Source organism: Elgaria multicarinata, chromosome 16 (assembly GCF_023053635.1).
Source record: "Elgaria multicarinata webbii isolate HBS135686 ecotype San Diego chromosome 16, rElgMul1.1.pri, whole genome shotgun sequence".
NCBI classification, from domain to species: Eukaryota; Metazoa; Chordata; class Lepidosauria; order Squamata; family Anguidae; genus Elgaria; species Elgaria multicarinata.
In genome coordinates this window covers 9,929,836-9,949,979 of record NC_086186.1, presented here as the reverse complement: position 1 = coordinate 9,949,979, position 20,144 = coordinate 9,929,836, and the positions used below count along the sequence as shown (strand labels likewise).

General features: G+C 48.1%; 1 protein-coding gene across 1 annotated transcript; it reads left to right on the top strand.

The window, feature by feature from the left end:
* The first annotated feature begins 338 nt into the window (after positions 1-338).
* LOXL1 (lysyl oxidase like 1) lies at positions 339-19,940 on the top strand. The gene is made up of 7 exons (XM_063142768.1): positions 339-1,845; positions 8,940-9,048; positions 11,686-11,823; positions 13,777-13,933; positions 15,631-15,726; positions 16,787-16,902; positions 19,861-19,940. Exons 1-7 carry the CDS (start codon positions 633-635, stop codon positions 19,865-19,867), a joined length of 1,836 nt encoding a protein of 611 aa, XP_062998838.1. The 5' UTR covers positions 339-632; the 3' UTR covers positions 19,868-19,940.
* The last annotated feature ends 204 nt before the right edge of the window (positions 19,941-20,144 follow it).

Here is a 20,144-nt window from a genome sequence, read left to right as displayed (position 1 = left end):
TAACATGGTTTTAGCAAACACAAGAAACATTTCTGAAGTTCAGCTTACTCTTCTTCACGCTGTTTCAGGATGTTTTCTTATGCCTTAATGAGGATTTTGCTCTGAAACATTTTGCTATTCCAACAGTCTGGCCAACATGCTTTCAAACACACGTTCAGAACCTACTGGTGAAGCTGACATGGTAAAACTGGGTGGCTTTTAGGACCCTGCGTTGGAAATGCTCGCAAGGAGTCCTGAAACTTCCCAACATTTTTCAGAGCCTGTTGCTTATTCATTCAGACCAGGAGCAAAGCTGTCCCAGCGATCGGGGGAGAAAGCGCAGCAGCAATGTGAAAGAGAAGAACGAGAGAGAGAGAAACTTTCCCCAGACGCTTTTGAGTTCTACAAAGCTGCATTCCTCGCTAATTCTTCTCCTTCACAAGTTGGACATGAAGCTTGCAGAAGACACCCGGAGCAGCTTAAAAGAAGCCAGGAATGGACAGAGTTGAGATTTATTCACCTAAGGAAGAAGGCAAGGCAGCGAAGAAAGAGAAAGCGCAAACTGCCACAGGAGAACCTCCGGGCTGTTTTTCCGTGACTTCACCTCCCAAACAACATCCCTTGAGGTTGACCCCTTTGAACTTGACATCACCATGACATCTCATGGCTTCTGGGACCTGTGGGCTTTCCTGGGCTTTGGTGTTTTCCTGCTGGTCCATGGGCAGCATCCCCAGGGGGGCAACACGGATAGTGGACACTGGAGGCAGATGATCCAGTGGGAGAACAACGGCAGACTGTACAGCCTCCTGAATTCGGGCTCGGAGTATGTCCCGGCTAGCCAGGTGAGGGCAGACAGCAGCACAAGGGTCATGCTGGCCGACGCCGCCCCAAACCAAGGCAGGAGGGTTCCAGGGAACACTCGACGGCAAGCCCCCACCTTGCCAGTCAGGGCAGGATCTGACACCGTCCGAGGACAGACACGGCATCCATTTGGCTTCGGACAAGTCCCAGACAACTGGAGGGATGCAGCCACCGGAGACGGTACCTCCAACTCCCAACGGCCTTGGTCGCCCACCGCTCGGCAGCGTCAGCTTGGCTCGGCCTCTTCTGCCTCTGCCTCCTCCTTTTCGCATGCCTCATATGGGCAGCTCTACCCCCAGGCCTCTTACCCTCAGCCGCCGTACGTCAACCAGTATGAGACCTACGACCCGCAGCAGGTGCCCCGCGCCTACGACGAGAGCTACACCTATTATCGCACGACAGGAACTGGTGGGGGCGCTGTGGCCGCAGCGGCTGCCAGTGCAGGAGTCGTATACCCTTTCCAACCCAGGGTGAGATATGAGGAGTATGCGGAAGACCAGAGTCCTCACAGAGCACAAGGATACTACCCCACCCAGGAGAGACCCTACGTGCCTGTTCCCCAACAACTTCCACCGGCAGATGGCTTAGACAGAAGATACTCACACAGCCTCTATCATGACGCTGGAACGAACTATGACCAAAGTGTCCAGGACCCTTATGCATCCACCCAGAACCAACAGTCTGTGGGCCAAGGGGTTCCTGTAGCAGACAACTTGCACATCAACCCAGGGTCTCCTGTCAATGCCGGCACCAGGTACGGGAATGAGCAATGGGCAGGACAATATCCTCCATTTCAGGATGTGCCAGCGGAGCCGTACGTTCCTCCTCGCAATGTGGAACCTCAGCCCCCTTTCCGGCCCTTAGACCCCCATGGGGTCCCTAGGCCCGAACCTTACCTTCCCATCCGGAACGCCGAGCCTCCCCAGCAGATTCCAGAGAGCCAAGGTGTTAACCAAGCCCGGGTGAGCGTGGGCAGCATCTACAGACCCAACCAGAATGGACGGGGTGAGTGACTGACCCCATTAACTTCTGGAAGGGGAATGAGCAGGGGATTGTGGGATGGTTCTTTGGCTTAGATCTTGGGGGGGGGGGGGGAGTGAGCCAGAAAAGAACCCACAACTCTCTTTGTTTTTAGCCCTCCCACTCTTCTCAGGTAGTCCAGATAGACAAACTCATATACTTTAGCAATGAGGAGAGACATTGCTCACCAGGCTATGATGCCAAGAATGGATGGTCTTACTGCACGTCAGCACAGATCTCTACCGGGGTTTCTTGGAAGTGTGAAACAGCTATCACATAATGCAACGCTTTGCATCTCCTTCTGCTATATAGGCTGCACCATTAGCATTATCTTATCAATAGTTCATGCCAAGCTGATCATAGGCAGGGACTTAGTATTGTTTGTTTTTGGTGGGGGGGGAGGGTTATATGAAATTGGATTGGGGGAAAGGAACCAAAAGCATGGCACATAGCTCAATGGTAGAGCACCTACTTTACATGCAGAAGGTCCCAGATTCAATGCCTGGCATCTCCATGTATACCTATCGGCTGCCTCCAGCACCTGCTTATGTACACCAGTTGCTGGGGAACACAGATGGGGGGTTCTGCTTGTGGGTTTCCTGTGGGCAGCTGGTTGGCCATGGTGTGAACAGAATGCTGGACTAGATGGACCCTTGGTCCAATCAGGCACGGCTCTTCTTATGTTCTTCAGCTTACATGGACATTAGCCTACCTCATCAAATTCCTGCTATGTTATGGAGAGAGGACACGTTGTTAAACTATGGAATTCCCTATCACATGATATAGTGTTGGCCAGCAACTTGGATGGTTTTAAAGGGGGGGTTGTACAAATTCCTGGAGGCGAAGGCTATCCATGGCTACTAGTCCTGATGTTTATATGCTATTACCAGTACCAGAGGCAGCATGCCTATGTACACCACTTGTTGGGGAACATGGGTGCAAGGGTGCTGTTGTACTCGACATCTACTTGATTACTGCAAGAACAGAATGCTGGAGTTGAGAGGCCTTTGGTTTCTCCAGCATGACTGTTCTAATGTTCATTTCCTGTTGGGCATAACTGGCTCTCAATAAGCCATGAAGCCCTGATTCCCACTGACTTTAACCATGTGGCACAACCTGTGTGATAATCATTCAAGACATTTGCATTGCACTGCAGTTGGGTCACTTGGGCCATGACTGGGAAAACCTCGGAGCTGGCCATGTCTCAGGCCATGTTGTGGCCCAGTTCAGACAGCAATCCCAGTCTATCAAACCATGGTTCATCAGAGGGGAAACAAATCCATGCAGTCCCCTGCCCTTGCCTTCCCTCCTCTCTTTATGTGTTCATCTTTCCATGATCTCATCCTTGCTTGATATCTTGTTTTGTAGAGAGCTCTTAAACCACACTTTAATAGTTTGGACATCACAGTAAACTATGGTTTAACAAATTAAGGCGGCTTCAGCTAACCTGAGAGTACCAAAGAGGGAGCATGGAGCCACAAAATAAACCACAGGTGCCGAACCTTAGGCCCATGGGCCAACCCCAAATCTGGCCCACCTGGAGTTCCAGTCCTGCCCTCTGGGGTTCCCCCTATAGCCATGCCCCTTTCCCCTGACTACCCAATTCTTGGATGGGTTTTGCACAGTTCTTTCCCCATTATAAGTTGAAATGCCTTTCCTAAGGTTTAACTACTTGCAATAAGAGCTGTAAGCTCAAATACGCTGGGATTTGGCCCCCACCAAATTTGCCTTTGTCCTTTTTTGCTTTTGTGATCCCCCACACCACTGAAATGCAGCCCTGAAAGTTTCTCCAAAACTGAATCCAGGCCATAGGCTAAAAAGAGATTCAACACTCCTGCGTTAAACCGTGGTTCATCACACCAGGATAGTTACAGGCCCACTTGGCCCATGAGAGGATGTCAATTCAAGGCATGTGAAGTGTTGTGCCCAAATTGTGCTGGTGCGGTGTGGCCAGCGCTTGGCTCACTTCCTCTTCCCAAAGGCCTTTGCCTCCTGAGTAGATAGTGTCGTGATCCCACATCGCCTCTCGGAATTGTGGGAAATCCCTGTGGTCCAGAAGGATGCCAAGCTCCAAGGTTGTTCTTGAGATTAGACCTGTCCCCTGAGCCCACGCCGTCTTTTGTCCAAGCCACAGCGAACAAAGGGCTAATTTTATGAACTTGACCTCATGTCCTTCTGGCCTGGCTCTGTGCGCTCTGGAGACAAAAGGCAGCCCTGAGCGTGAACATCCTTGTCAGCTCTATCACACAGATGTCAGCTTTTCTCAAATAAAAATGATCTCTGACTCCCTTTTGCTCTGCTGATACTGTCTTTGGCTTTCTCCTCCCTATTTTAGCTTACCCCAGTTGGGAGCGATGTAGAATTTCTCAAAAGTCAAGACCTGGGGAGAATCCAACTGGTCTTCAGATTAGGATATGAAGCTGGGCTAATCACACTTCACTGTTCCTGAACTGAGCATATTCTGGCTAGGCTCTTACTTGGGATGCTGGAAAAAACTGCAACGGATTCAAGTGAATTTGGTTTTTTTTTAATGAAACTGACCTGCAGGTTCTGATATGTACTCTGCAAAGTTTACACAAATACAGTGGAGGTTGGTGGCTCCAATTCCAGCGGGGCCATGCATCCACTCTAGGTTCCCATCAGAATCAATGCTTTGCACCTTGGATAGCTCCTTTCAAGTTCTGAGTGGTTCTCACTGAAACTGGGAGCGGAATTACTGCCCCACTGACACCGGAGCCTCCAGGCTCCACTAGGACATAGACACAGCAGGATCTGAGTGGAGGGTCTCATTAATGTGTGGAGCTGTGGGGTGTGAGTGGCCATGATCCACGCATTATCTCCAGAACTGCCATTTGCACCCCCATCATAATGCTTGCGCTACCTCCAGGAGCAGAGGCAATACCGGTTGCTGTGGAACATGGGTGAGAGGGTGGTGTTGCATTCATGTCTTGCTTGTGGTTTCCTGGTCAACAGCTGGTTGGCCATTCTGTGAAAAGAATGTTGAAGTAGACGGACCCTTGGTTTCAGCCAGCATGGCTCTTTGCATGTTTTGATGTTCACTGCAGTTTTCAGCACTGTTCTGTAGAGGAAATTTTGTATCCAGTGTTGTTTTTTGCTCTGTTTGTATATTCCAAGTTATTTGTTTTCCCCATTGTGTTTATTAACCTAGCCACTGGGGAGCTGGGCTCTTGCAAAGAGCTCCAGATTGATCCAGCAGGCCTGCTCTTGCAAAGCTTATCTTGCTTCTCTAAATCACTAGGAAGCTTTCTTCAAAAAAGCGGAGGGCGAGGGGTAGAAGAAACCGATCAAAGCAAAACTGCAGAACAGTGGATAAGAGAAGACAGAGCTAGGGAGCAGAGGCCTGACATTGGAAATGTACTAATTTAAAAGAAAACACAGCCTCCCACAAGCCATGCTTGACCCAATGACCAAGAGACGCATCCCGCCCAGAGCTGGCTTTCCCCTCCTTTGCTGCCTCCACATGTCTCTGATTAGATTTATTTTCATTTTATTTCTGTATATGTACGGTGGTCACTTAGCAACAGCTCAGCTTAGCATGTTTGTCTTGGATTCTCACCGGGGTTTTGATTCACGGCGTGGGCGTCGGGGGGGGGGGTGATTTCCCCACCGCCATCTCTTCCTTTCCATTTACGAGGCTGTTTGAATCCCAGGCACACTGGGATGATCGTGAGATCACCCGGCCTCTGGCCTCCTCCCCCCCCCCGGTGACACTGACCCTAAGGATCACCCTTCCGTCAATTTCAGCAGAGAGGAATCGCCGAGGTCTCGTCCCCAGGCAGCCTGCCCTAAAAGATTCCTTGACAGTTTTGATGGAAGGGAGGCATGGGACGAAGGGGCGGATCTACACCCCTTGGCAGCTTTTCCATTTGAGTAATTCATTTCTGGATTATCGGAAATTCCCTGTGCGGCTTCAATTACTGAAATCCTTCTCTTATAAACAATGTTTGCATAGCATGGCTAGCCCAGGAGAGCTGTCCATTCCACTTAAGAAGGGGCTGTGCTTAACGTGCCCAGATGTTCCCAGACTGTAGAGGAAATGGACAATGCCCAAGGAGTGTTTCTCTGGGACTGGTAGGGGGGCCCTTCCCACAAAAGTTTTGAAACCGTAAGAACACTGGAAACTGCCTTCTTCTGCCAAATCAGACAACTGGTCTGCCTAGTTCAAGATCACCAACACTGACCAGCAGCAATGGTGCTCCAGGATTTCCAGCAGGAGTCTTTCCAAGCCAAACTTAGACTGAACCTTCTGCATACAAAGTAGGTGCCCCACCACTGGGCTGTAGCCCCTCCAGTCAGTAGCTTCAGCATTGTTTAGTTCCCTTCTGCAGAAGTTTCTTTCATTTCTGTCTGCCTTATAGCCAGGGCTGGTGGCATGGCATCCGATCTTCTAATACCAAACCCATTCTCCGAGTGCCCATTGTTATGTCAAAATGGCACCATCCACTCACAAGCGGGAGGTTATTGGCCATGTTGGGAGAACCCTCAAGGTTTGTGGAAGGACCAAAAAAAGTCCCTATGGGAGGGGGTGACCCAAATCAGTCCAACGAGGCCTGAACATGCTCAGTGGCCACAGAAAATTGAGAAAGAGACGTCCACGCGTGGACACTTTGGTGCTCACAGATGCCACGTTGGAGACCTCAGGGATTAGACCAGCCTTCCTCAACCTAAGAACCTAAGAAGAGCCCGTCTAGAAGAGCCCAAAGGTCCATCTAGTCCAACACTCCGTTCTCACAGTGGCCAACCAGCTGTCGACCAGGGACCCACATGTCCCCCAGCAACTAGCGTATACAGGCTTACTGCTGCTGATTCTGGAGAAAGCACCTAGCCATCAGGACTAGTAGCCATTGATGGCTTTCTCCTCCAGGAATTTATCCAATCCCTTTTTAAAGCCATCCAAGTTGCTGGCCATCACCATATCTTGTGGTAGTGAATTTCATAGTTTAATTTTGCACTGTGTGAAGAAGTCCTTCCTTTTATCTGTCCTGAATCTACCACCAATCAGCTTCATGGGACGACCCCATTGGGTTCCAGTATTATGGAAGAAGGAGCAAACTGTCTCCCTAGCCACAGCCTCCACACATGCATAATTTTTTACACCTCTATCAGGTCTCCACTTAGCTTCCTTTTTTCCAAACATGGTGCCCTCCAGAGGTTTTGGACCACAATGTCTAGCATTCCTGACCACTGTCCATGCTAACTGGGGCTGATGGGAGTTGAAGTCCAAAATTTCACCAAGTTGGAAAAGACTGATATAAATGACGCCAAATCCTCCCCCATCCCCATGTATTAAATCACTTAGTCATGAAGATTAAGTCATAAATCACTTAGTAATAAAGATTCCTTCCCCTGAACCACTGATGATCAGTTATGAGGAACACAAAGTTGTGGGGGAGGAGAGATCACATTTATTTTATTTTTTAAGGGAATTGCTCAATTAAAGAAACGGTTTCTTCCACCCCTCCCTCCCAATCACCCTCCTTTGACTTCTCTTAATATAAGAATCCTCAGCGGATTACATCAGCAGGCATGACCAAGCATAGAGACAGGAAATGAGAGCCAAAGCAGTGACGTGATTCCTCCGGGGAGAACAGCCTGAGAAACAAGAAGGCATTGTTCCTTTTCTGCTCTTGGAAAAACATATCAGGGGTCAATGGTGCTCCCATGGAAATCTGCGGAGGGGTTCTGGGGTTTTACGGGATCAGAGTTCGGCTGACTTTAGCCATGCGCATTCTGCTTAATGTTTTAATTAGAAACCTCATGGCCCATTGTGTGTTTCATATTTACATGGCAAGATCATGGTCAGTGTCTCTTCACCATGAAGGCATAAGTAATCTTGGCCCTGTGTCTGCATCAAAACAACTCATACGAAAATAGCATAGGGATACCTCTACATCTGTCAGGTTCAGCTTCTCTCTTTCATTGTTCTAGTCTTAGGTTTGTTTCATCCTGTCTCCACATCAGTTGGAGATCTATTTATTTTTAAAGGTTTGCATGAAAACATGTATGCATTTTCGCATGAATTTCTCCTACTATGCATATGTTTGAATGCAATGATGCCTAACGTATGCATAATTACAAGTCATTTCCCATAATGTCATACATTTTAATGTGATTTTTCAATAATATATGCATTTTTGTGCACAGGTTTCCCTACTATATACATTTTTGTACACATTTTGTGAATTGGAGACGTGCATTGCAAAATTTGGAGCAGTGCGAATTTCAAAAGAAAACTGAAATTCGGTTCATACAAAGGTTTGAAAGAACAAAATTACGTAAGCACATTCAAATGCAATCTGAACCTTTTTCACCCCCATAAGATGCTGAAGTGGACCTTTGTGATTGAAAGTAACATCAGGCAAACTGAAATTTTTGTTTTCAGTTTTCATAGCTTAGGGAACCACATCAGTACCATTATGAACATGATATGTTTGTGGAGTCCATACACCAGGTAACATATTTCTGTTCTGGCTTTGCTGTTGCATGCCTACAAGTCTGATGTGATTGTTGTTTGCTTAAATGGACATCAACTGACTCTAAAGGTCTTTTGACTTATTAGTGAGTTAACCAAACAAAAATGTAATAAACAAATGGGGGGGTGTCCGTGCACTTAATTTGGTGAGATTCTCCTAGGTTTGATTTAATACTTATATTGCGTGTGAAAATGTAGGGTGTTGGATTTTTTAAACTGGAAGATAAGAGAGAGTAGGGTGGGGGGGAGAGAGATTATAGGAGGAGGTAAGTCACCAAAGGTCCACTAGCTGGGAAGCTGAGTTACATGAAAACGCTGATTTAATCAACTCCAGAAGAACAGCCAAGTGGTCTTGGACAGTATATGGCTTCTATTTGCCAATACCCAAAAAATCAGGGTAGGCTTAGCTAGGCAGGCTAAAAATGAGCACCACAGAACAGCCACTTCCTGCTTTGAAAATCTTAGGAAGAAATTCTTAGAAAGAGGACAATCCCGCTGGGACAACTCCTCCTGGTTCATCTTTAGATGGTTGATTTTGCACCCTACATCACAGAGCTCCCATTAACCAGCCCCTCACTCTCTCCAGGCCTTCCTGACCTCGTGCCTGATCCAAACTATGTCCAGGCTTCCACTTACGTCCAAAGGGCTCATCTCTACTCCCTCCGTTGTGCTGCAGAAGAAAAGTGTCTTGCCAGGTGAAGCTCTCCTTCTTTGTGTACCTTCCTTGTTCTTTTCTTCCTGTCTCATGAGTCATTTCCTGCCTCATGGGTCACCTATTTCATTGATCTTACTCAGGAGCGTAATTTTGGATCACTGCAGGAAAGATTCTTGCATTCCAGGGTTTTTTTTGGGGGGGGTTGATGCTCTCAATAGGTGCCCCTCCCTGAATGCACCCACTTCCTCACCGTTATTGCCACAGCCTGTTTGGGTGCCTCTTCCTCTGCGCCTAATCTACACAATAACCCAGAGGGAGAGGGGAAATCATACTGAGGTTGATTCGGCTACTTCTTTCTCTTCTCTCACTGCTTGCTCACCTGAAGAAGGCAGGTGAGCAGACAGAAACAGCAAGGGACAGCAGCAGTAGGGTTCTGAGGATTGATAGGGTGCCCCCTACTGGATCATGGTCTCAACAGGGGTCCAACAATGCTGACCTTTGATATCAGCAGTGGTGTAGTGGAGGCAGAGCTCACAGGAAAGCAGCACCAGCACTTTTGTATTAGCAGGGCCACTGACCTCACCTGCCTGCCCCTCTCAGCATTCATTGTTCCCTCTGGATTTGGCTGCAACACTCACAGTAGCTGGGATGCAGGGGAGTGAACATTCTCAGCAAGAGTATATCTTTCATTGATAGAATGCAAAGTATTTGGGATGGCTTCGTCTTGAATGAACAATAAGGACCCATCAGCTTTACAAAAGACCTGCTAGAATTTGTCTGCTGATACGAATTGATGGAGCCGACTCAATTTTTGTAGACTCCTGGGGGCAGGGGGCGGCTCTGGGTACTGTCATGATGATTGCCTGCATTTCAGCATTTGCTACTAGCCACTGGTCCTATTTCTTGTCTCTCGGATTTTCGGGGAGGGAATGCAATATTGATTAAGCGGTGTTTTACGATGGCAGTTTCACACTGCTGTACTGTAGATGAGGAAACCAGTAAGGTTCCCTCCAGATAGTTCAAACTTCAACTCCCATCAGCCCCAGCCAGCAAGGCCAATAGGAATGCTGGGAGTGGTAGTCCAAAACATCTGGAGGGCGCCAGGTTGGAGGAAGTCTGGTCTTCCATTGGAATTTCAATCGCCACTGCAAGCCAATAGGTCCAGAAGGTCATCAAAATACAGAGAACAAAGAAAATGTAATTTTGATGGAAGTACTGAGAAGGTTGGTGTTGTGTGCCTATGTGTGAGTTTATGTATGGAGAAGGTCACCCCTGGTTTTGACCATGTCACATGGAGAACTGGAGTGTTAATTCCATTCAAAAGCAAGTCTCCAGCATTTTTGGTTAGGGAGAAACCTTGGAAACATCTTCATGTTTCCCTCTTCCCTCCATTCCTTCTATTTTACCCCTTTCCCTGCCAAAAACAGTAAAAATAAAATGCAATCACCAGCTCCAAATTATTTTAGATCTAGCAGCATTGCAAAGACTCCCTGCGCAATCATCCTATGTACTTTCTCAGAAGTAGTTCTCAGTGAGACTCAGGGCCTCCTCAGTCCCACAGTAATTCTGTACAGGATTGCAGCCTAAAGAGGAGGAAGCTGCATGAATGTTCGAAAGTATGTGAAGTGCATCGCTCCCGCTAACAGCAAACGCAGGTGGCGCGTGCCAAGAGAAATTGAGCCAAACCGGGACCGCAGAAGAGCAGGAAGGAGGTGTCAGTATCAACAGGCCTGAGGGGAGCCTTGAGTTTTTAAGAAGTACAAAACCCACTTTAAAAAGAAAACCTAAGTGGAGCAAAAAAACGAAAACAAAGCAACCCAGTGAGTATGCTAAATAGCCATGGAATGTGCATTTTGGAAATATGTTTCCTTGCTAGGGCGTTGGGAGTTCCTGCAGGCTGCCACGTCTCGCCTCCAAGCTTGAGTTGTCAACTGGCCGGAAAAACAAACCAAAAAAAAAGCCTAGCCGGTTTGGGACCCTTAAAACAGAGGTTTATTTGAGGGAGGGAGGGAGGGAGATGTTAGTTGTAGCTTAGCCTCTTCTTTCCCCTTTAATGGAACTGTCTGGGGACAGGCTGCAGCTCAATGGAAGAGCCCCTTCTTTGTAGTCAGAGGGTTCTGGGTTCAATCCCCTGCATCTCCAGTTAGCAGGTGATGGCAAAGTCCTCGGCTGGAAACCCCACACAATCGCTGCCAGTCAGGGCAGATGGAGAGGCTGTTATAAAACGATCTCCTCTGTTCCTGAGATGCAGAACTCAACAGGTGATGCTTTCCCTGGTATGGGACTGAGCAGGACGGCCTGGTAACTCCGATGTCTCAGGAAGCTATCTGAGGTGTACCTTGGATGGGTTTGGAGATGTACATTTTCACTGTGGAAATTTTTCAAACGCCAATAACTAAGCAGAAAATATCCCAACCTCCTTCCACCTTGGAGAGCTCCTTTAGAGTTCTAACTGGTTCTGGCTGAAACCTGGAGCAGATTCACCACCAGCCTCCCCTGGGAGGTGGTATGATCACCTGATGAACTAGCCCTGTTTAAAGACACACAGCCACAGGGGCTGGCTGCAGGTTTGGCAATCCTATGTCCGGCATTCGCACCTGGGGCTGGCTCTTTTTTCTTTTCTTTTTACAGAAAGCAACCTTCCTATCCTTCTGACTCACTTTTTGCCTTCTTCCAGCACGGCCTATACCCCTGAAGCAACAGACTACGATGTCCGGGTACTGTTGCGCTTTCCCCAGCGAGTGAAGAACCAGGGCACGGCCGACTTCTTGCCCAACCGGGCTCGTCACACCTGGGAGTGGCACAGCTGCCACCAGTGAGTCAAGGGGCATTTTTGGGATCATTTGAATGGCCAGAGGTGGGGATAGAACATGCAGATATGTAACCAGGGCTCTCTGTATCCCGTGCTCTGTGTCCCATGGTTAAACACACCTTTGAGAGATGTAACCAGGGTTATTATTTATTATTATTATTATTATTATTATTATTATTTATTACATTTCTATTTATTTTATTTATTTATTATTTATTACATTTCTATACCGCCCAATAGCCAAAGCTCTCTGGGCGGTTCACAAACATTAAAATAGTAAGACAACCAACAGGTTAAAAGCACAAATACACAATACAATATAAAAAGCACAACCAGAATAAAAACCATGCAGCAAAATTGATATAAAATTAAAATACAGAGTTAAAACAGTAAAATTTAAATTTAAGTTAAAATTAAGTGTTAAAATACTGGGAGAATAAAAAGGTCTTCAGCTGGCGACGAAAGGAGTACAGTGTAGGTGTAGTTCTCCATAACCTGTGCTCTATGTTTCATGGTTACACACCCACCCAAGAGATGTAACCAGGGTTCTCTGTACCCCATGCTCTGTGTCCCATAGTTACACACACCTTTGAGAGATGTAACCAGGGTTCTCCGTATCCTGCACTCTGTGTTTCATGGTTACACACCCACCCAAGAGATGTAACCAGGGTTCTCTGTACCCCATGCTCTGTGTCCCATAGTTACACACACCTTTGAGAGATGTAACCAGGGTTCTCCGTATCCTGCACTCTGTGTTTCATGGTTACACACCCACCCAAGAGATGTAACCAGGGTTCTCTGTACGCTGTGCTCTGTTTCCGATGGTTACATACACCTTTGAGAGATGTAACCAGGGTTCTCTGTATCCTGCACTCTGTGTTTCATGGTTACACACCCACCCAAGAGATGTAACCAGGGTTCTCTGTACCCCATGCTCTGTGTCCCATAGTTACACACACCTTTGAGAGATGTCACCAGGGTTCTCCGTATCCTGCACTCTTGTGTCCCATGGTTACACACCCACCCAAGAGATGTAACCAGGTACTCTGCATCCCCTGCTCTGTGTCCTATGGTTACACCTCCTCATACAGGGCAGTTCCAGGAGGCCTGGGGGGTTAGCAAGATGCTCCTAATGGACCCTGCTTAGTAGATCCACCTCCTTCTTGCCACCGTCATGCCTCTGCCCATTTGTTTGACCTTTTCCTCTGTTCCTGATGCACTTGGTTGCCAAGGAGTGAGCTACATGAGTGGAGGGCTCCTAGCATGGATCACTCAGACAGCGATGCAGGCCCTGTGCTGCACATGCGAACTCAGAATGCAACTCTGGGTGCAGAATTTATTATCCCAAGATTCAATCTGGTTCCAATTCCTGTTTTTCTTTCTCTTTTTTTCTCGCTCTGTCTCCCTTCTTTCTATTAATAATGTTATGTTGATTTTCAGCCCCACATGGACAACCCCACCAAAAATAAAAAGGACTTCTAAGCCAGGTTTGAGGGAGGGTTTTTGGCAAATTGCCTTCTGGTACATACAAACATAAAAGTAGCCCTGCTGGATCAGACCAAGGGTCCCAGTCCAGTATTCTGTTCACACAGTGGCCAACCAGGGATGAACAAGCAGGACATGGTGCAACAGCACCCTCCCACCCATGCTCCCCAGTGCACTACACCAGTGGGCATCCAGTCGCAAGCTTACCTACCTGGTGGCAGCAGATACAAGAGTCCACTTTAAATCCCCCATAATGCCCGGGAGTGACATCATGTCAGAGGCATCGTGGGAAATTTACAACGGCAGTTCTCAGGCCTAGCTGTTTGTTGCGGGAGGCCCGGGGCAGGTGTCAGGGCTGGGAGGCCTCGCTTGGGCCCGTGTGCTCTCCCAATGGCTCCTAGTACTTAGGGCTGCAAAGACAGGTTGAACTCTTAGGCACCGTTTACTCCTTCCCCTTCTCCCCATCCATAGGCATTACCACAGCATGGATGAATTCAGCCACTATGACCTGCTGGATGCTGCCACAGGCAAGAAAGTGGCAGAGGGCCACAAGGCGAGCTTTTGCCTGGAAGACACCACCTGTGACTTTGGGAACCTGAAGCGCTACGCCTGCACATCACACACCCAGGTGAGGGCTGGCAGGGAGGGGCTGCTCTGCCCCAGGACAGGTCATCTCCCTGCTGTTGACCATCAGCAAACCAATGATGGAACTAAGCCATGGTGAAGTGCAGCCAGGGAGGAATCCGCACGTCGTTCTCAGGGCGCTTCCATCCACCCCCAGTGCACGCCGAAAACGATCGTGTAACTTGCCTGTAAAAGAGATGAGGAAGAAGCGTCCTTCCCGGTGGCGCCACCACCCAACTCCCTCCTCGCCGGCCGGCTCGGAGAGCTCAGCAGAAGAAGGCGGAGTGGAGAGCAGAAGAAGCTCTCCACCCCACCTTCTTCCCCCGAGCTCTCCATCCCAGCCAGCGAGGTCTGTGGGTGGCGGCAGCGGCGGCAAGGACGCCTCTTTCTCGTCTCTTCTCCAGGCAAGTTACACGATCGCTTTGGGGCCGCACTGGGGTTGCTTAGAAGCGGTCTCAGTACGACGTACGGATTCCCCCCTTGACTCACAAGGATGCAGCACTTTTTTATTTAGCAGGGACACCAATACCATCTGCCACCTTGCTCAGACATCCCCCTTCTCTCTGAGTTGTCCCAATGTAAGAAGAACCCTTCTGGATTAGACCAAGGGTCCATCTGGTCCAGCACTCTGTTCACACAGTGGCCAACCAGCTGTCTACCAAGGACCAACAAAGCAGGATAGGGGTGCAACAGCACCCTCCTACCCATGTTCCCCAGCAACTGGTGTATACTACAAGCATACTGCCTCCGATACTGAAGGCAGCACATAGCCATCAGAGCTAACAGCCATTGATAGCCTTTTCCTCCAGGAATTTATGCAACCCCCTTTTAAAGCAATCCAAAATGGTGGGCATCACTGCATCTTGTGGTAGTGAATTCCATAGTTTAACTATGCGATGTTCGAAGAGGTCCTTCCTTTTATCTGTCCCGAATCTCCCACCACTCAGCTTCATGGGATGACCCCATCGGGTTGTAGTATTATAGAATACTAGACCAAAATTGACTGCTTCATCATTGTTCTTAGGGCAAAAATCAATGTGCTTCTAGGTTCCAGTGCCCTGTTCATGTTTGGCTCCATCCACCAATGCAATTATTTATTTATTTTGAAGGGGGGGAATCTACAGGAGATCCAGACATAGATTTCCCGATGTCATGTCTACATCGACTGCTGGAAGGAGGGATTTCCCCAGCTCTCCTGCCAAAGATTCTTCTAATAGGTGTATCAGCCAATGGTGCCATCTGAGTAGGAAATTAGGGCAGAAGCTGAGGACCCCACTCTACAGAATGAGCAAGAGGGCCCCCAAACACAGCATGGGAGAGTTATGACACTCTGATGTAAGAAAAGGGCAGTGAAGGCCAATGGCTCCTATGTCAGTTGGGCCAGGAATCCTCTCTGAGTTTAAAGTCAGAACTCTAAAGAGCTATCCAAGGTGCTGAACCCATTTGGGGGCTAGGTTTCAGCACGTTGTATAGCTCCTTCAGAGTTGTGACTCAAACCCAGTGTGGATCACTGCCTCAGTGACATAGGAGCCACCAGCCTCCACTGATAAAGGGCTAGAAAGAGAAACCTTCCAACACCACCCCAAGAAGACTACTATGTCCAGAATCTGAAGTCTGACTTTGAATTTAAATCTAACCTGGGATTTTCTGTACCCACCACTCACAACAAAGACACAAGTCACGTCTTTTCTTTCATTTCAGGGTTTGAGCCCTGGCTGTTACGACACTTACAATGCTGACATTGATTGCCAGTGGATTGACATCACAGATGTGCAACCTGGGAACTATATCCTAAAGGTAAGTTGTCTCTACGCTGGAGTTCAAAATGGCCCAGGACAAAACCAAAAGCCGTCTCTGGCATTCTTTCCAGTAGGTCTCTACTTTGGCAGAAATATTCAGTTGGGGGGGAGGGGTGGGGGGGATCTTTTTGACTTTGTTGTCGGCATTTGAAAAATTTCATAGCCAAAACGTACCTCCCCAAATACATCCTTTGGGGAGGAAGGGAGAATTTCAGTCTATTGATGGCTGTCTATAACAGGGGCAAGGGGAGCTCTTTTAGTCCATTTTGAAGAAGCACTCGGGGGCTGCACTTGGTGGGTGGGTGGGGCTAAAGGCAAAATGGGGAGGGGCAGAAATAATAATAATAATAATAATAATAATAATAATAATAATAATAATAATAATAATAATAAACAGTTTTCTACAGCTTTCATTGCCAGTAACTAAACCTTAGGAGAGTCATATCAAACTGCAATAAAACTGGAAAGACACCAAACAATTGGGAGGTATGGCAGCCCTCTGGCAAACCCTACAGGACTGCATTGGGAACTCAAGATGGCAGGATTTGGCCCCTGGGCCTGAGGTTCCCCACCCCTGGTATACAGGGATGGCCCCAAATATTTTGCTTCCTGATGCTAAGAGCGGGGTGCTCACTTCCTCCTTCCACATACAGAAGCTGTCTAGGCTGGCAGACGATTCTTACTTCCATGCTATGGGGTGGGACAGCATCCTACCCCACACTAGAGGGCAGGAGGCAAGTTCAGAGGATCCAGAACAGGCTCCCAAAGTGCGCGCGCACACACCCTGTTCTCCAACAGAGGGAGCTGCCACCAATCCCCCAGCATCTGCCACCCCCTCTGCTCAAGGGCAGGGCCGGCTCTGCAACCACGTCTGCTTGCTTTCTGTCTTTTGCAACATGCTGCTTTTGCAACATTCTTTGGCCAGCCAGCCCTGCAAACACTTCTGCTTGCTTTCACGCTTTTGTGGCACGCTGCTTCTTTTTTACACTTCAGGAGATCACAGCTCCCCTGTTCTCCATCCCAAAGGCTGACTTCCCCCTCTCTCTTTGCCCTCCCAGGTTCAAGTGAATCCCAAATACATCGTGATGGAGTCCGACTTCACCAACAACGTGGTGAGATGCAACGTCCACTACACCGGGCGCTACGTTGCCACGACGAACTGCAAAATCTCCCAGTAAGAGTTCCGGGCCAAGGATCCCTTCCCGTACATTTTGGGGGGCTGAGCCGAAGGTGGTTTGCTGAACTCGAGTTTGGTTTGGCAGGGGAGTTGCTGACACCCTCGGGGGAATGGGATTGCCCGTTTCAAATTCCTGGGAAGCCGTCATGTAGAAGATGGCAAAGCAGTGGCAGCTGGTGTCCATTGGGACTGGTGGAGCAGAGGGGAGGGATTGCCAGAGAGGGGCAGCAGAAGATCATGCATGGCCATTGGCAGCTGAGTGCCATCTATTTCTCTACCACAAGCAGGTAGGGTAGAGGTAGCGGGTTGCCACCCCATTCACCAAAAATATAGAGCCGCCTCCAGGGCGAAGACTTGATCTGTGCTATCCCAGAGGACAGCAGGGGTGTAGTGGTATCCAGGGCTTGGAGGGATGCAGCACAGGGACTTTTTTATTAGCAGGGATCCCGCTGTCATCTGCCACCCACCTGATGTCATCCTGGTTTCCTCTGAGCTTAACCACAAGCCTCCCAGTAGCTGGGGATAAACACATTTCCCCAGTAACAGTATATTGTTCCCAGTTGCGATGCAAAGTATTTTGGGGTGGCTTAGTCTAGAATGTGCCATTAAGGCCAACAGATGAGCAGCACCTGCCACCTTCACACTGTGGCGGACAGGATGCTGGATCAGCTTGATCTTTGGTCTGATCCAGCACAGCGCTTCTGATGTTCTTATGGGAACTTCTCCTGCCCAAACCTGAGAAACAAGAATGACAGGGCCATTGCTATGCCTGGGACCATGGGGCCCCAAATCTATCTCCAGGGGGCCCTGATCTATTTCTCAGAGCCCTGAATACCAGTAGGGGGGTTATTTTCCCTTAGCTCAATTGCCATGCAAGGAGCGATATGCAAGGGGGAATGCAACTCGTAAGGGTTAACCCTCCCCACCCCATGTGATGCAACCCTAGGTCCATGAAAAATTCTCCCCCTACATGAACATTCAGCTTAGGGGGGAAAGGATCCTCCCCATGGGTTTGTGATGATCTGGGTCAGTCTGCAGATTTAACTAAAGAATTTATTTTCTTTGAGAGATTAACAGGCTGGTTTTGCCTCCTGCCAATTTTTTTTGCAATGATTGCAACGTTTCTATATATAGATATAAATCAGGGCATGCAGATTTGTGTCCTCTGTGGGCCTGGACCACTAAATCATTGTGGTCAATGATTCAGCAATCATTCAGCAACACTACAAATGAGAAGGATCTTGGAATTGTTGTAGATCGCAAGCTGAATATGAGCCAACAGTGCAATATGGCTGCAAGAAAGGCAAATGCTATTTTGGGCTGCATTAATAGAAGTATAGCTTCGAAATCACGTGAAGTACTGGTTCCTCTCTATTTGGCCCTGGTTAGGCCTCATCTAGAGTATTGCATCCAGTTCTGGGCTCCACAATTCAAGAAGGACACAGACAAGCTGGAGTGTGTTCAGAGGAGGGCAACCAGGATGATCAGGAGTCTGGAAACAAAGCTCTATGAAGAGAGACTGAAAGAACTGGGCATGTTTAGCCAGGCGAAGAGAAGATTGAAGGGAGACATGATAGCACTCTTCAAATACTTAAAAGGCTGTCACACAGAGGAGGGCCAGGATCTCTTCTCGATCCTCCCAGAGTGCAGGACACAGAATAACGGGCTCAAGATAAAGGAAGCCAGATTCCAGCTGGACATCAGGAAAAACTTCCTGACTGTTAGAGCAATACGACAATGGAATCAGTTACCTAGGGAGGTTGTGGGCTCTCCCACGCTAGAGGCCTTCAAGAGGCAGCTGGACAACCATCTGTCAGGGATGCTTTAGGGTGGATTCCTGCATTGAGCAGGGGGTTGGACTTGATGGCCTTGCAGGCCCCTTCCAAATCTGCTATTCTATGATTCTATGAATCCTTTAAGTGCCAAGCAACACCCCTGACGAACGGGCAAATAGGCCACAGCAGGTGTCCAGAAAGAGAGATCATGGCCAGCTCAGCCACACAGTCACCCTGCTCTCTGGCATTTCCCTTGTGGCTACAAAACTGCAGCTTTGATCTTTTCTTTACGCACATGCACACAGATACTCAGAAGCTCAGTCTTTCTGCCTGTTTTGCTTCCTGGGGTTGACCAGAGCGAGTCTTTTCATGCTTCTTCTAACCACATACAGTGGACAGCCAGAATAAACAGGAGCCTTCCCAGAAGTGTGCTGTGATGCTTGTTGATCTTGACAAAGGAACTGAGGGGGAAAGAGAGAGAGGAAGGGAGTGTTCTGCCCTAAAAAAATTATATAGATGTATCACTATTTTTTTTAAAAAAAAAACTCATTAAAATGCATTTCTAGCCATTTGCTCTAGCTCAGGCTTTGAACAGAGAAGCAGGCAGGCAACCACGGATGATTGAGATGGGTTCTGGAAATAGGTTGGGCCTCAGGGTAGATCTCCCTACAAGACTTCAGATAATGACCTTCTGTCGTAGAAGTGCCAATTCTGGTTCCCCTAAATCATGAGGGAGAAAGATGAATGGACATGAGATGGATCTAGGAATGGAAGAACCAGAGATGCTCAAGCTCACAATGGGTAGAACCCCACTGAAGTCCTACTTAGAGTAAACCCATTAAAATGAATGGGATTTAGTTGTAGGATTTTAGTTGGATTCTACAAACTCCTCTTCAAAGCTGGGCTCACGCCACTTCGTTTTGCGTGCTACGGGTTTTTCTTTTCAGTCGACTGGAAATACCGCACATTTCAAATGGGAAAAGTGAACTGGCTGGAGGAACTGAAAGAAGAAGCTGCAATTTGAGAAGTTCTCCTAGTTAAACCATCATTTTACTGGAGACTTAATTCTGTAGAGCAGAGCAAACTCATGGAACAATGAAAGAACTGAACAAAAGAAACTAACTGGGCATAATCTCTCAATCTTAGATTTTTTCTCTCTCTCCCTCTTTCCTTCTTACAGGTCCTGATCCCAACCAGGTTGGTAGAAGCCTCCCCTTTTCCCCAATCCCACAAAATCCAAATGTCTCTCAAGCTGGTAGTACATGAAGAGGCAGCCACTCGACAGCCATTGGCAACCCACATGAGATGGAAAGGGGGGGGAACATTCCATTGCTTCGTTTTGAGAACACAAGTTAAATGAGAGTTGTCACTTCAAATACTTTTATAAATACTTCGTTTTTAATCTCCGTTTCCTTCAGAAATGAAGACTGTCGATCATTTAGGCGGGTCGGAATGGGAGTCGGG

What these genes read in the sequence shown, in the direction of transcription:
- LOXL1 (XM_063142768.1), top strand. Translation starts at nt 633, where the DNA reads ATGACATCTCATGGCTTCTGGGACCTGTGGGCTTTCCTGGGCTTTGGT. An exon ending in ACCCAACCAGAATGGACGGG is followed by an intron (nt 1,846 to 8,939) that starts GTGAGTGACTGA and finishes CACTCTCTCCAG; the next exon opens with GCCTTCCTGACCTCGTGCCT. An exon ending in CCTGCACATCACACACCCAG is followed by an intron (nt 13,934 to 15,630) that starts GTGAGGGCTGGC and finishes CTTTCATTTCAG; the next exon opens with GGTTTGAGCCCTGGCTGTTA.